The sequence below is a fragment of the Myripristis murdjan genome, chromosome 5, assembly GCF_902150065.1.
Source record: "Myripristis murdjan chromosome 5, fMyrMur1.1, whole genome shotgun sequence".
Lineage (NCBI taxonomy): Eukaryota > Metazoa > Chordata > Actinopteri > Holocentriformes > Holocentridae > Myripristis > Myripristis murdjan.
The window spans coordinates 160,680-177,036 of NC_043984.1; the positions used below are offsets into that span (position 1 = coordinate 160,680).

The following is a 16,357-nucleotide window of genomic DNA, read 5'->3' on the forward strand; positions in this document are numbered from 1 at the left end:
TGCTGATATCAACTGGCCTGACCAAATGCAGATTTATTTCAGAACTTTTATCTATTTATTAATTTACTTTTATTTATTTATTTATTAACTGTAAATCCATTAAAGACTCCATGAAATTGACTCTTACTTTCTTGACCTTATTTAGTTCCTTTTGAAACATGATGTTTGGCGGGCAGGGAAGGATCATTTATTGAGAGAGAAACACACATTTATTTGAAGGGATAGGTAGATAAGAGAGGATCTTTAAAGATTTGTGAAGGTTTTATTTTTTCAAATTTTAATGTACACCCACTAATGCAGTGTGTTTTACAGGAAGTAGAAGTCATGTGAGGTAATTTCAAGGGGACTTAACATATGCAGATATGATGTCATTAGAGCCAAGACAAAGACCCCACAAAGACATATCAGAGGACCACTATTAGATTAATATTGATTGCAGTCAAGCATGCAACCATGCAGTATAGCCACAAAGTGGTAATGGGTGGGATCTAAGCACATCTTTAACTAAATGTGAATATAAGGAGAACCTGAATCTATGTTATCACACAAGGATGAAATGAGCATTAGCTAGTCATGTGAGCAAAAAGCAATGTTGCTGCAAGATTTGAACCCATGACCCTAGGGTTGTGATTCTAACACTATCCACTGTGTAAAAAATAGGTTTCAGTCTTCTCAGTGGGGGCAAGGAGGAGACGAGTGTATTATTTTATGAGAATCTATGATTGCAGGTGCAGTTTCACAACCTGCCACAAGTGAATGCTACTTGGCCCAAGCTGTTGGTGCAGTGTGGGGAGATGGGCTGCAATGGTGATTGGACATATATAAGAGGTAGAGTATCTGTGTGAGTAATAAAGTGATGCTTGAGCAACACATACATGTTATTATGTTCTATATTAACTAATCATTGTGGTTATTATCTCTCTCTTTCTGCAAGCCTAACATCACCAAGCACAATGCTAAGCATCAGATGGAGTTGTGTCAAGCACGCCAACACTCTGGAGCTGTGGAAACATGTTCTGTGGAGTGACGAATCCTGCTTCTCTATCTGGCAGTCTGATAGACAAGTCTGGATTTCCTGCCTGACTGCATTGTGCCAACAATAAGTTTTGTGGAGGAGGGATAATGCTATGGGCTTGTTTTTCTGGGGTTGTTCTTGGCCCCTTAGTTCCAGGGAAGAAAAATCTTCAGCTTATCAAGACATTTTGGTCAATTCTGTGCTTCCAACTTTGTGGGAACAGTTTGGGGAAGGCCCTTTTCTGTTCCAGCATGACTGTGCCCCAGCACACAAAGCAGGGTCCATAAAGGCATAATTGGGTGAGTTTGGAGTGAAACAACTTGACTGACCTGCACAAAGCCCTAACCTCAACCCCATCCCCCATTTAGGATGAACTAGAATGGAATTTGTGAGCCAGGCTCTCTTGTCCAACATCTGTGTCTGACCTCACAAATGTTCTCCTGGATGAATGGGCAAAAATTCCCACAACACACTCCAAAATCTTTTAGAAACCTCTCCAGAAGAGTGGAAGCTGTTATACCTGCAAAAGGGCCCACTTTGTCTATAGATGCCTATAGATTTAGAATGGGATGTCTGAAAAGATCTTGTTGGTGTAATGTGTAGGCAGCCCAATGCTTTTGACCATGTAGTGTATACTGTGCAAGTACTAAATCTCTTTTACTTTCAGTTTACAGTATATTAAAAAGTTAACAACAGTGAAATCACTCTCAAAATTCAATCATATCAAGTATCATGATAGGAACCCTACTATAAGTGTGTACACGTGAATGAGTTCACCTTGCTCCATATAGGTTGATGGCAAACCTGTTTATGGGAAGAAAATGAAAGTGCAGGAGCTTAATAAGTCTCTCTCTCTGTACCCCCCCGCCCCCTCCCACCCCGCCCGTCTCTAGTCCTCCTGTGTGTCTGTATCAAATAACAATGCACTGAGATCATACCAATGAAAAATCCACCCCTCCCTCTCCATCTCTTTCTGGCAGAGACCACAAGGTTTCCAGTAAGCTACGTGCTGCACTCACATTCTGGCTTAAGGCCAAATCCACCTGCTTGACAGGTATGTTGAACTAGGGAGGGGAGCATAGCCTTTGTCACCTTACTAAAGTGTGCGTGCGCATGTGTGTGTGTGTGTGTGTGTGTGTGTGTGTGTGTGTGTGTGTGTGTGTGTGTGTGTGTGTGTGTGTGTGTGTGTGTGTGGGGGGGGGGGGGGGGGGGGGGGGTTAGCAAGGTAATTAAGAAGCCAAACATTGAGCAACAATTGAGGAATTACAGCACCTTAAATCTTGTTTCTTAAGAATGACAGAGCTCTGAGATGTGTCAGTAACAGCCAGTTGATCATTTTTTGTTGACGATTTAAACAGGGGATAATCCTAATTTGTTTAACACACCAACACATTAGCCTTAAGCAAGCAAGCAAACAAACAAAGAAATGAACAGTAACAGTGGTAACAATAATAAAAAAAAAACGATAGTAAGTAATAAAGTAGAAAAATAGCAGTAACAAAAGAAAATACACGAGTTCACAAAATGATGATTATAGTAAGATGATCACACTGATAAAACTGCTGTCAGTGGCGATGTATAATTAAAAATGAAATTACAGCATTATTAATTACCTCATCTAATGATTCCATGACTCAAAGTTTTTCTCCTTAACTTTCAGTTTTGTGAAATAAAAGTTTTGTTTTGATCGACTGTGAGCCCTGAACTAGGACTGACTCTGTTTGTTTACAAATGTGGCCAGAAATCACTTTGTGCAGCTTTAACATTTTTCTGTTCTATTCTATTCTATTCTATTCTATTTTGATGATGTGTTTTAATGCAGTTTGTATTATATTATTATTGGGCAGTGTGAAACTGCAAGCTCCCAAAGTATCTCCCACATTAGCTCCCACTTTGTAGTTCTGAGGTGGGAGATGGGTGCTTATTGTTTTGACTCTAAGCCATGTTTAGGCTTAAGCTATGTTAAGCTTTATTCTTCTGACTCAAAAAACATAATGATATACTTTATTGGTCATGAAATGTAGATGTGGGTTGGTGAAGTTAAAACTAGAAAAAAAAATACCCTTTTTTGGTCAATTATCCTTTGGTGTCTGGTATAAAAGAAAACTGATGCAATAGTAAGTAGAGCTTCACCTTGTAAAAACAAATTTGCTTCATCAGTCTACATAAGACAACAATACTGCCAAATCACAATACCATTCAATGAATCGCCCAGTATTGAAATAGCATTTGTAAGATGACACTCTCTTCCAGGTGCCGTATAGTGGTGTGAAGTTAACTTACTACGCTGGTCTACATTTTCATAATAACAATAATAACCTAACTACAAGGGTATGTGCATTTCATAAACTGTTTAACTTGACATACTTTAATTTACACACTTTTTCTCCCCAGGATGAGTCCCTGTTGGCTTCATGAGTGTTGTGTCACAGGTCGAGGTGCCTCAGTCCAACACATTCTCATTCCCAGGTCGTCAAATACTGCAGCTTGGTCACGCCCCTTTCAGAGGGTTGGGTTTAGGCAACAAAATGTAAACTAGAATGGATCTTGGTGACACACACACAAAAGGTCTCACTGGAAAGGGGAATCAAACTCAGTTCTCATGCATCAAGGTGCTGTGGCCAGGGGCACCGTATATGGGGGAAAAGCTAGGACAATTCCAAGGGCCCTTGCCTGACAGGGGCCCCAAAAAATAGGTAAAAACTAATATAAAATTATTAAACCATCATCGAGTAAATATATATATATATATTTTTTTTTTCCATGGGAGCCAAAATTCCTGGCAGCACCCCAAGCTCCACACCCACTCCAGCCACCTCCTTTTATGAACTTTCTCACTCTTAACACTATGTCACCATCCCCCGTGCCTCACCAAAGGGTGCCTTTGGCTAATTAGCCTCACCATACTAATAGGTGTCTTTTTCGTCTATATCAGATGCAGGAGGGCATGACCAAGCTATGGTATTTGATGCCCTGGGAATAAGAATGGGTTGCTCAGTCAGAGGGCACTGCAGAAACTATTTTTTTCAATGATTCATATGATTTAATGTAAAACCCACACTGTCAAATTATCTGTGAATAGGTATTTATGTGGACTTGACATTTGTTTCATGAACCACTTCATGGAGCATAAAACTTTACTTCAGATACTTCTGTCATGTACTGAGTCTATTTTTAAATCATTTATAAAATAATGACATTGCAGGATAAAAGGTTAAACTTGGTTGGTAGTTGCTCGGGAGAGCTGTTGAGGGAGCTGAGCTGTGAGCTGGATAAGGGGGGATAAGCTCCAAGCTGGTTAAACTGAGCCTCAAGCCGGGAACTGGGAGCTGGGAGCAGGGTGCTGCAAGCTGGCAGTCACGGGCTGTGAGCTAGAGGGTGGGAGGTAGGAAGTGGGAACTGTGAGGTGGGAGCTATATACTGGGAGGTACTCTTAAGGCTGAATTATGCTTCTGTGTAAGAAGAGCGTACGGGGGTTGTGCGACCACCACAGAGCCTTGCCGCACGCCTCCCAAAAATTGTAACTACGCAGACCCTACACAGCCCCACAAGAGCTGTGATTGGTCCGCCAAAGTACATCATTTCCGGCATCACATCCTGTTGTTGAGCCGGCCGGCAGCGCCATTTTTAAAACAACTGTTCTGTTTCGACTCGTCGGTTGTGTTTGAAAACTTTGGAGAATGCTGGATCTCGCTGAAGAACGCCTGGCCGAGGAGGTGCGCAAATACCCGCACCTATACGACTCGTCCTCTCACATTTACAACACACAACAGGAAGAGCAGCGACCATACGTCACAGGGTCTACGTTGGTGGGTGGAGGATTGCTTGGTGTGTTTCGCAGAGGTATGTTGGACACACACACGCTGCATAGGAAATGCGTGCTTCACACAACCCCTGTACACGGAAACATAATCCGGCCTTTAATCTGCAAGCTGTGCTTGATAGTCGGGTTCCCATGCACCCGCATGGGAACCTATTTCTCCTTCTATTTCCTATTTCCTCTATGAGCTACAACATGAGAGGTCACAGCTCGGATGAACAAATTGTACTTGCTCTCATATGTTGGATTATATCACCTAAAATCTAATCCAGGACTCCATAGTCCAGAGGTAACTAATGTTCAAGAATCTCAAGCTTGATATCTTCTGTGATGTTGAAGTGGGTGGAGAGATTCACCTGTTAGTGCACTGGGGAGGGGCTTGGAGAAGGGGCGATTATATAATGGCTGGATGTGTTCTCTCGAGATCCTTTTGTTTCAACTATGCTGCCACACCAAATGATTCCTTTTGTTTGCACAGCAAAATCTGCAGTGTCAATTCAACTCCCATAGAGTTAATTTCAACACTTTCAAAGTGTCTATATTGGTCCACACTACACAGAGTAAAAACTACACTTTTGAAAGTGTTAATTACTTAACACTGTGACAGAGCTATCTTGTTAATTATACTTTGTTTTTAGTTTGCTCTTATGATTGATTTTATTTATTATTATTGTTTTTTAATTATACAAGCTACACGGCCCGCTGTACACACATACTTAGACACGGTTTCCTCCGAATCAGCACATTTATGAATGCAAATAAATAAAACTGCAGCTCTAAAACGTAATGTTTGTGTATGTTACAGGCGTAAAACAGTTTTAGTGATCATAAAGATAGCAATGACTTGGAATGAAGTTGGTTGAATGTAAAAAAAAAAAAAGTAGCTTTGATGTAGTTAAGCTACATGTTGTCACTGTATTGTAGTTTAGGGTTAGGTTAGGGTTAGGGTTACATTTCTCTGGTGGGTAGCTTCAGTGTAGTGAAGCCTCATTTAATGTAGAGTAACTGTAGTGAGCTTAGCTCTCTACATTTTCCAAGTAGCTTGCCCAACACTGTCTAACACTTTGGATTTTGCTGTGCGGTGCTGTAATATCCTTCAATAGAGACTATGGGCCCTATCTTGTGCCACCCGCTATCCGCTGCCACTACCCGCTACCCGCAAATTGCGGATTTAGGAACTTCCGCTATCCCTAAACGGTATCTTGCGCCACCCGCTACCCGCTATCCGTTATGCCGACTGCATCATTTGCGCCTGGAGGTGCGTCCTGGGCGTGTTTCATGCGCTATCCCTAAAGTTGCTATCTTGCGCACACACTTTAGGGATAGCGGATAGCGGGTGGTCAGGACCACCCGCTATCCCTAAAGTTTGGGCTGTTAGGAGAGCGCGCCCAGGAGGCTTCAATGCGCGCCCCGACGGAGCCTCGCCACACACACGGTCGGACTGATACCGGAATGGACTGAGTATGTTACTCATATAGACTGTTTAGAGGAAAGACTGTGGACACTTACTCAGGCACGTTTTATTGTTTTATCATAAGCCAGCAGCTGTGCTATATTTTTATTTTTAATATTTTATTTGCCCAATCTACCTTGTCAATAAATTAGTTTACACATAGTTCCACCTCTGCCTCTTGTGTGTGTGTGGTGTGGCCCGGGGATTTTACTCAATCAGTACAACCTTGTGACACGTCCACTTGGACACATGTGGCTCCACCTCCCGAATTAACTCGCCTATAATATAATATATAATATGTATATATATATATAAAGCCACCTTGCTTTAGCCTCAGTAGAAGCCCTGAGAAAATCTACCTCCCTCTCTCCATCGCGGGTTTAGGATTTAGGATTTAGGATAGCGCATCCTGCCCTTAAAGGCAATGGCACCTGGCACACTGATTGGTTTAACTGGCGTAACGCCCAAAACACACCTATGCATAATATAGCGGGTAGCGCAGGTGTTTTGCGGATAGCGGGAGGTGCACAAGATAGCAACTTTTACGGGGAACACCTCTTCCTAAATCCTAAATCCGCAAATAGCGGGTTTAGGGAGTCTGGCGCAAGATAGGGCCCATTCTCTCTAACCTCCAGATCTGTCATAAATGGCAGAAAGACAGTGCTAAGATGGAGGAAGGAACAGTGGTTATGTACATGGATCCCAAAATGCCAGAGGGTTTGTTGCCCATAGGTAAAGTGAGGTAAAGTGGGCATCGAGAAGGGGAGGTTATATAATGGCATAATATGCATAATATGTGTATGCCTGCAACTACTGGCATATACAGATACACAAACCTGGAGGCTTGGGGAAGGTTCAGTGCTAAGATTTTTTCATGCTGTACGTCATCCATTATAAAATCAGCAAACCCTCTTTATGCCCTCTCTGGTCATTGAAGACTGGCATTAATGTCAGTATTGTCATACAAGTCCAAAGAATGTAATCTGTCTGAGGATGAAGTTTCATCATTTTGGACCATTTACAACAATTTACCCACACTTTATATTGCAGCAAACCTTCACAAGATTTAGTCAAAATCCCTCCTTTTCCCACCCTCATAATGTTCTGCTTCTGTGGCTAACAAAGTCATTGGCATTCATAAAGCAACTGTTAATTTGCTGATGTTTCCCTGGGGACTGTTTTCCAGTGGGGAGGCCATTTCACTTTGCCTAATTGCAAATCAACAAAACACTTTTAGTAAAACTTAAAGTGGACAACTTTATTATGGTGAGTCCATTTTTTTGAATGAATGGAATCCAACGGCTGGATAAAAGGTAAGAAAAATTATTTTGAGTTAAAAATACGACTGCTTGCTCAGGAAAAGACTGACAAAAACACAAAGTACATATAAATTTTGTAAATATGCCAAACAGAATGTGCCAAGCAGAAACACTGTTATGGTCCTTTAACGATGATTTTGGTGATTTGGTGGTACAGATCTAATGCTGTAAATGCACAACGAAAGGTTTTCCGCTTTTGTTGTTTAAACAACAGCATTATGGGTTGGTAAGGGAGTCATGAGGGAGTTCTACAATGGCCCCCACTGTTGTTGTACACATGGCTGGATGGTGAAGTGTGGATGTTTGCATGCTTGCATTTTTGTTTGTTTTGTCTGAATTCTATAAAACACTGCACTTCACTGCCAAGGGAATCATTTTGCAACAGTGGTAATCTTGACATCAAATTTTTTGTTTTAGTTTTAGACTTTTGACCAAAATGCGTTTTAGTTTTAGTCACATTTTAACTGATTGGATTTATTAGTTTTAGTCTAGCTTTTTGTCTACATAAATAAAAATAGTGATTTTAGTCAATGAAAACTAAGTTTTAGTGTAACTGTAATGAATAATATATCTAATGTTTTCTCTGTTAATGCTCAGAAACCTTTATACATATTGATCTATATTTCCTCATCACAGCTTCTTGTACTTTCAGTAAACTTAGCTAAAAAATATTATCAAGTTGACCCATGTATCTGTTTTTCCCTCTACTCCAGAAGCAAGGTGGCTGTTGCAGAGATCCAGGTGCACAGATACATTTAGGAAGTGTTCACATTATTTAGACATTTCTTCAGTTAGATCTTAGCTTGTCTGTTTGTGCCCCATGCAAAGTGATGACTGGATCCCTTCCAAAGCGATGTCAGGAGTTGTGTTTACATTCATGTATTTCATCACATTTTTATTTGCCAACAAAATGTCATAACATTTAGTTTTGTCAACAGTTATTTATTTTTGTTCATTTTATCCCTTTTTCGGCATGGAAAAAGTTTCAACAATTAGCGTTTGCCAGTATTTTAGTCTACAAAATTAACAGTGGTCCTCACCAATCTTTTCACACTCTCTTTCCTTCACACCAATCTAATCTATGCTTAGCTCAACAGCAACACAAACAGATCAGAAAAAAAAACAACAGAAAACAAATCTGACCATGTTTAGTTTACACACTCACAGTCAATGACTGAAAGCTGACCCTGTCTTAAAAGTTGAGTAATCAAATCTTTTGGCATCAACTCTCCACCACTAATTTTCATTTGTGATTGTTTGTCTACATCCAGCTGGGTGCACTTTAACTCACTTGGACTGCATGTTTCCCAGGAACTTTTTTTCATACAACAGAGACATCAAGATTTTATCATGTTCTGTCATGTCTAACAGGCTGTACCTGTTGTAAACTGGCCTGAAACCAGATAAAAGCCAGAGATAAATGTACAAGCCACAACCAACAACGCTCCAGTTTACTGCTAAATGTTTGAAAACCAACAATAATACTTAATGGGTTGTCACAGTCTGAGATATCACACATCACTGAAACATTGTTTTGTTTGCTTGCTCTGTTGCTTGCCGCACGCACACACACACACACACACACACACACACACACACAAACACATACACACACACAGAGAGACACACAAGCATGCAACAGTCTTTATGCACCAATTATCTGGTTTCACACAAAATTTACACTATATTTATGTTTTTATGTCAGGTAAAGCTTAATGGCATAGTGAAACACTGACATTTTGTTCTATTCAATGTTCTATTCATTTGCAAGTCAAACAACAGCACCAGTTCAGAATAGAATAGATGTTGTCCACAAGTAGAAATTTGTGTTCTGCTTACAACACCATGACCAAGTCATCTCTGTGATTTAGCTGTTTACATAGGTGTAACATATTCATTTAAGAGAAAATTTCTTCTGAATTAATAAGATAATTGTATCAGAATTCTCAGGACATAAGCATGTCATTAATTACGAAAAAAAGGACAGATTTTTTGTTCTTAAGTAAATGCATTACACTTCCATAGCTGTTAACTTGAATATATGTCAGGTTTTCTGTCATGACTTCTGTCATGTATTTGTGGACTTTTTGTGTTTTGTGGTTGTTGTTTTTTTTTAGTTGCCTGCCACCCTGCAGTCCAGTGTGGTTGGGTGTTTTAACCTGTATCTTGTTGCCTACTTTGTTAGTCCCACCTCCTGTGTTTTCCTAGCTAGTCAGCTCCTGTGTCTGTTCCGTGTCTCCCCTTGTTTACCTTCACAACTGTTCTGCATTGGTCTTCTTTACTCTGCCCTTGTGTTGCACCCTGCCATACCCCCATTATCTTCTTTGCCAATTCTCTGTTTCTTTCCAGTCTTGTGTACCTCCCATTCTTCAGGTGTGTCCAGTTCAGTTTGTATTTAAGTTCTGTCCTGAATCTAGTTCTTGGATCGGCCATTGTGCTTGTCATGCCTGTGCCTCCTCATGCTTCCAGTGTTCATTGATTAAATCCATTTTTAAATCCATAGTTCTGTTCTGGAACCTGTCACTGCTCCTGCATTTGGCCCTGCCTACATGTGACAGTTTTGAACTTTGAAAGGGGTTTTGAAAAAAGTATGGGCTGTGAAAACAAGTTGCAAATACATAAATTTTTTCTGGTAGTTGAGTCTCAATGAGAAAGCACTTCAAGGATGTTAAAGAATGTGGTCATTGAATAAATTTTGGGGATTAAAGCAATAAAAAAAAAAAAAAAAAAAAAGACCCAGTTTGGATGATGTAGAATGCTGCTGTGCTAACTGTAAAGATTTATTGTATTGAGAAAGGCTTGTAAATAATAATAATAATAATAATAATAATAATAATAATAATAAAAAACTTTAAACAAAGTCTTTTTTTGTTACATACTTAAGCTCATAGGCTGAAAGGCATTTTGCAAACTCACTCCATTCAAGTGGCCACAAGTCTTTATGAAACTCATTTTCTTAAAACTTCCTAACTTTCCTAACTTTATGCTTTAATGTAAAGCTACATTTGGATTTCTAAAGTGAGTTTATTTTCCACATTAAAACAATAGGTGTATCATCTTGTAGCTCTTGCTGCCTTCTGTCAGATGTAGATGATGTAGATGGTGGTTCAAAGGTGAATTCATAAGCCAAAAGGTAGCAACTCCATAACAAATATCTGACATTTTTAATTTTGCAAAAAACATCAAAGTATGATTTTAGCTTTAATCTAAGACATACCAATCAGAATAATCATTACTTTTTTGAGTTGAGAGTTTTAGCTTGGTGGCCTTTTCATGATATTAACTGAAATAAATTAAAAAGAATAGAATATGCCTTTTAAGAGTAATTAGAAGACAATGCATTGTGTACTTATTTTCAACATTTATTTCTATAAAAAGACTACAAAACAACAATAACAACAACAATATGCCATACATGAATAGAGTTATCACAAGTGATACAATGTGAGGTTTACTTCTCATACATGATAATGAGCGATCCATAGTAGATATCAACAGAATGGCTTATTGGCACAGTGACAATCATTCAGAAGAGGTGCAAGTGATTTCTACTGACTCACACAAATATTAATTTCATCAGGTTGAGTGTGAAATAAACTATGTGACTTAAGTACTTCTCACCTGTGCTCTTTTGAAATGTGTAAATACACTCCATTATAAGTGATACAGAAACATATCATGCACAGCATTATAGCATTTAAGCAAGCTTCACATCACTAATATCAAGCAGCATTGCCTTCATTTATTTCTGTCCATTCTTTATCTTTATACTTAATGATTTTACTATTCCTACAATGCAAAACCCCACTTCAACATGACTTGCATGGCTAATAAAAAAAATAACAGCAATAAAACTCACAATTCAGTAATAAACTCAATAAAAACAAAATTAGTTCCAGTGCCAGGATGCAATCATTAATGCCCACATCCCAAATGTCTGCTAAAGTGACATATAAAAGTAAGTTAGTCCCACATCATTCAAAGAATTTAAATGCAGCCGCTTTAATTATTCCTCCCAGGGAATTTTTACCAAAACCAAAGTTGACAAGCATCCAAAACAACCCAGTTACCACACACATACTGTAGTTTCTGTAGTGAAAATCAAAAACATACATAAACCAAACACAAGTACAGCATTAATATTGGTTCATAAAACCTACTAGAGCCAAAAACACTGGCTTACATTGTCTGCAACACCTCCCCCTTAAAAGAGAAGTTAAAAGTCCATAACATGTAGGGTGTTATACAATATCTGATAGGAGAGGCCACACTGGTATTTCCAGTTTTTTTTTTTAACCGCTGCCTTGATAGGCATTCAGTTTCTACCCACGTGATAGTTGATGCCTCACATGCCCATGCCAACCTCTTCCGTCTTCCAGCCACTGGAATTTTTTCCAAACTTGTAGACAAGTCGTCGGCCATCCACACGCTCCAGGATCTCCCTTTTGTAGTAATACCTGTAGATAAAGAAAGCTGAGTGAGTGTGGGATGCAGATACAGATAGGTCTGCTGGGTGTGCAAAAACCACCAATGACCAACTGACACCTGAATTACATGGTGCATTATGCAAAATTGCAGATGTCAGGTTATAGACTCAACTGACAAAATCATGACAAAATCATCATGCTTAATTCTATGTTTTTTGTCAGCTATGATGGTTGTGTCTATGTGGTTCACATCATCAGACCAAGTCATTGATAAATTACATGCTTAATTCTATGTTTTTTGTCAGCTAAGTTTAACTTAAAACACTCAAAGCAGCCCTCAACAATTTTGCATAGCATACCTTTCATTTGTTTAAATTTAATTTGGATGAGACACTGTTCACTACTACAGCCCCATTTCCTGCTTTAGGCTGACACTTTGGCTGGATTTACACAGAAAACTTTTGCTTAAACAATATATTAAAATATAGCTTTAATATATCTTCTTCCAAAGCAGTGGTACCTTGATACAAGCCCACATGAACTGACCTCATGGCACGGCTGAGTTTTTCATATGTCATGCTGCTGTTTTTCTTCTTTTGCCCCCACATTTGAGCCACAGCCTCTGACTTGAGGAACTTAAAAATGCCCTCACGCCTGTCTTCCCACTTCATCAGGCCCTGGTTTCTCTCTGGGTGGATCAGAATGTCCCTGATGAACTCCCATAGATGGGTACCACGGGGTGCTGCAGAGAAACAGAGGGACAGAATGAGCGTGTGTGTGTGGGTGTGTGTGTGCGCGCGCGTGCATGCATGTGTGCGTGTATACATGAGCTTGCAAGTGAAACAGACATGAAACTAAAACCTAAATTTGCAAATTGGATTTAAAGTGTATGATCTATAAAACACCTCCGGTATGTACAAACATAACAGCCTTTTGAAAAAAGCTGTTTTGTTCAAATTATGAATAGTGAAACTGTGTCGTTGCTGTTGAAGTGAAATATAGCCCTTACCATGTTTGTTTTTCTTTGGATTGTCACAGAAACTGCTGGGTTGCTCTCTGTTGATTTTAGGAGGTCGACCCCTTGGTCGCTTCACTCTGGACACGCCTTTCTCCGTTTTCATGTTCTCCTCTGTCAACGTAGCAGTTAAGTGTCAATGGAAAAACTAGCACATGCTCTTGCTGAGACTGAAACTAGAAACAGAGAATAATAAAGATGAACTGCAATAAGACAATTCAAAGCAACAAAGATTTAGGGAATCTGCTCACTCACTTGAAATCTGAGGGTAGGAGAACTCAGGGTCTGAGTCGCTGCTCCTGGACTCTGGAGAGCTGGGATTTGGGAAGCCAAACATGCCACCTGAACACATGGAGACATGTTTCAGATATATAAGTCACCCTATAAATATTACTCTTAATGGCTAAAAAAGAAGAGAGAGATGGACAGGAAAGGAAGGTAGGTACTGAGTACTGACCAGTGCTGGATTCACTGTCAGACAAGTAACTGCTATCTCTCAGAGGAGTCATGGCCAATTTTTCCAAGTCGTAATCAGGCCCATAGTCGAACTCCCTCTTATTGTCATTAGCTGTTGACAAATAACAGCATTAACAAAATGATGACCAACCACATCTGTATCACAAACTGTATTTATAGTATGATGTACTCTGAAATGTACCTTCACCAAATTTCAGAGTGCTGAGGAAAGGGAAGTTCAGGTTGTCCAAGAAGTTGTCTAGGAGTTGACAGGTCTCACTTAGGTCTATTCCTGACAGGCTTTGCAGCTCTGAGGGAAAGAGAAAGATATGAAACGAAAGCAGTATTATTACCTACAACTGATTTTTTAAATTTGCATTTGTTCTAGGAAAGTCAACTGAGTATCCTGATCCTTTACAACAAATTCATACACCTGGGAAATGCCCAGTCTAACTGCAATATGTTATAGGTGGCCACTGATTTAATTGATTTTCTACAGATCTGAACCAGCAACTGTTGAGTTAGGGGCCCGCCTCTTTAACTTCTAGAATGAGATGCTAAATTTAATATAAGAAACCGAAGAATCAAGAACAGACACCCAACCAAGAAAACAACCCTAAATTAGCTCTCACAGTTAATACTGCTAATTATTCCCTGATGATTAACATGTTTTATAATCATCATTTACCATATTTGGTCTTGTGTTCCTGAAGACTCTGGTGGAGGTGTAGCCCAAGCTGTGGGCCAAAAATGCTAATCATCTGGTCATGGTTCATTTGGCAGAGGGTTGCACCATCCATGGTGCAGTAGTCCAGAGTCAGGGTGCTTGCATCAAACTTAATTCTGTCAACATGGTCGCTAATCCACTCAAGAACATGTTCTGATGTCCAACATTGAGGGTTAACCTGCCTGTACCACTGACCTGCAGAGATATAGAATTGATTGATATGGAGAGCATAAAATTATGTGTGTTTTGCAATGAATTCTCTCTTGACAGTTTCAACCTACACTTAAAGCTGTACCACACAACTTTGCACATTGGTGGCTCCATATGGCAGTAAGAGGTAACTTATTAAATCAAAACTTAAATTCCTCTAGGGCCTGTAAACTGCCACAGATGTGTGGTAGTTGTGATGTGATGTTATGTGTTGTTTTATACCAAAGAATACCAGGACCTGAAAGCAAAAGATCTAACAGTCTAAGCCAACTTAGTCAATAACCTTCAAACTATAAACACTTGAACATCAATGTGGTTTTGGTGGGGGGCCATCACGATTGTCTCCCAAATTTGTTTTGACATCTCCCTTGCTGAACCACTTGACATGTGGATTGATACATGTCTTATCACCCTTTTTGGGTGTCCACCGCTAAGGTCAGACAATCAAAGCCTGAGCTGTTTCAACAATGAGGTGACAGCATTCTTCTATTTGACAGTTAAGTCGAGTTAAACATTGGCTGCCTTGGTAAATGATTGAGCCAGCAGCATCTAAATGAGGTCAAAGCAAAGTTCAGCTAGGTAGTGGTTCTGCTTTCTGAGTATCACTTTGGTAATAAAGCACCCTGTTTACTGTGAGCCTGCCACTTTTTGCAGAAACCTGTCATGAAACTGAAACTGGTATCATAGTTACACATTGCCAGGACATAACAACATTCTAGTAACCAACAGAATTGATTTTGAAAAGGATGAAAATAAAACAGACATGTTATTTGCTTTCAAGAATTTAAGATTGAAATAATGTCTATTTTTCACATGCAAGTCAACTATCAACTCTCATATACCAGAAGTTTTAAAGAGCACAGCAAGGAAACAACATACTGTCTAAAAGCATTATACTACTCTTATATTGTACTGCTCTTACCTGTCATGCTGGGGCTATAGCCTGGGCTAAGTATGTGCAGGGTGTTGAAACTGGGCTGCAGACTGGGCACACTGGGCTGCTGTTGCAGGACGTCGGCACTGCTAGTTTGGTACATGGTGAGGTTGGCATGAGTTAGGACGCTGCTGAGGCACGGTGACGACATGGAACCACTGAATGAGATATCATAACTATTGTTAGCACACTGGTAACACATGTTTTTGAAGGAAATGTAAAAGGAAGAAATATCTATAAGAAAAAAGTAGAGTCAAATTTGCCATGTCATCTAATTAAATATTACATGTTGCAGTTCCAAATAATATGCCCTCATGACTGAATGTTATTTTTCAGACTTGATTGTTAGTGCCATCAGTACTAATTTACGTTAATATTAGTTCTCACATTTATGCTAGTAGCATGATCAAAATTTGTTACCTTACATATAGCTAGAGCCATTTTCGATAGTTCTCTAACCATATATACCTCATTAGGAAGCAAGCAACAGCACGATGCAATGAAAAGATAATCCAAAGATATTCCACAGTTTGTGTGTGCTGTATAATTTCCACAGTTGAGTTTCTTCTGAGAAGATCCTGCTGTTTTGTTCCTTTCACTCTATTTTACCTCTATGTTGTGTGTGAGAGGCAGAGATGCATCTGTTGCTTCGTTAATCTACCTGCATCGCTTTATAACTTGTAGCTGTTGGGGGTGGGGTGGGGGGTGGGTGGTGGCTCAAGTGAGTTCAGGGGAATTCCACATCAGCCCTGCCACACCTCCATTCCTCCTCCTCCTCCTGTTTCCTGAGAACTTGATGAACAAAACAAACCTGCCCTCTGCTATTGTCTCCATTTTCTTTTACCTTCATAATACCACCAAGTAGTGTTGCGTCAATATCTACATATCATTTTCCTGCTATTGTTATTTTATCCAAAATCAGAAAGCAGCCAGTTGATGGTGTGTGCCTCTGACATGATAGAGGTTCCTCATGGATCACAG

The 16,357-nt window shown here is 39.7% G+C and overlaps 1 protein-coding gene across 1 annotated transcript; it reads right to left on the bottom strand.

Annotated features, from left to right (window-relative positions):
* Positions 1-11,635: 11,635 nt before the first annotated feature.
* On the bottom strand, positions 11,636-16,005 carry elf3 (E74-like factor 3 (ets domain transcription factor, epithelial-specific)). Its single transcript, XM_030051592.1, has 9 exons — positions 15,845-16,005; positions 15,365-15,534; positions 14,194-14,427; positions 13,708-13,815; positions 13,507-13,617; positions 13,305-13,391; positions 13,044-13,163; positions 12,581-12,776; positions 11,636-12,064 (listed from the first exon to the last, which is right to left on the bottom strand). The coding sequence occupies exons 1-9, from the start codon at positions 15,847-15,849 to the stop codon at positions 11,953-11,955; spliced, it is 1,143 nt and encodes a 380-aa protein (XP_029907452.1). The 5' UTR covers positions 15,850-16,005; the 3' UTR covers positions 11,636-11,952.
* Positions 16,006-16,357: the final 352 nt, after the last annotated feature.

Excerpts from the sequence above, each read along its gene's own strand:
- elf3 (XM_030051592.1), bottom strand. Across the intron at positions 13,164-13,304 it reads CTCCTACCCTCAGATTTCAA|AGGAGAACATGAAAACGGAG; the intron begins GTGAGTGAGCAG and ends CTACGTTGACAG. Across the intron at positions 12,777-13,043 it reads TCCAAAGAAAAACAAACATG|CACCCCGTGGTACCCATCTA; the intron begins GTAAGGGCTATA and ends GTTTCTCTGCAG.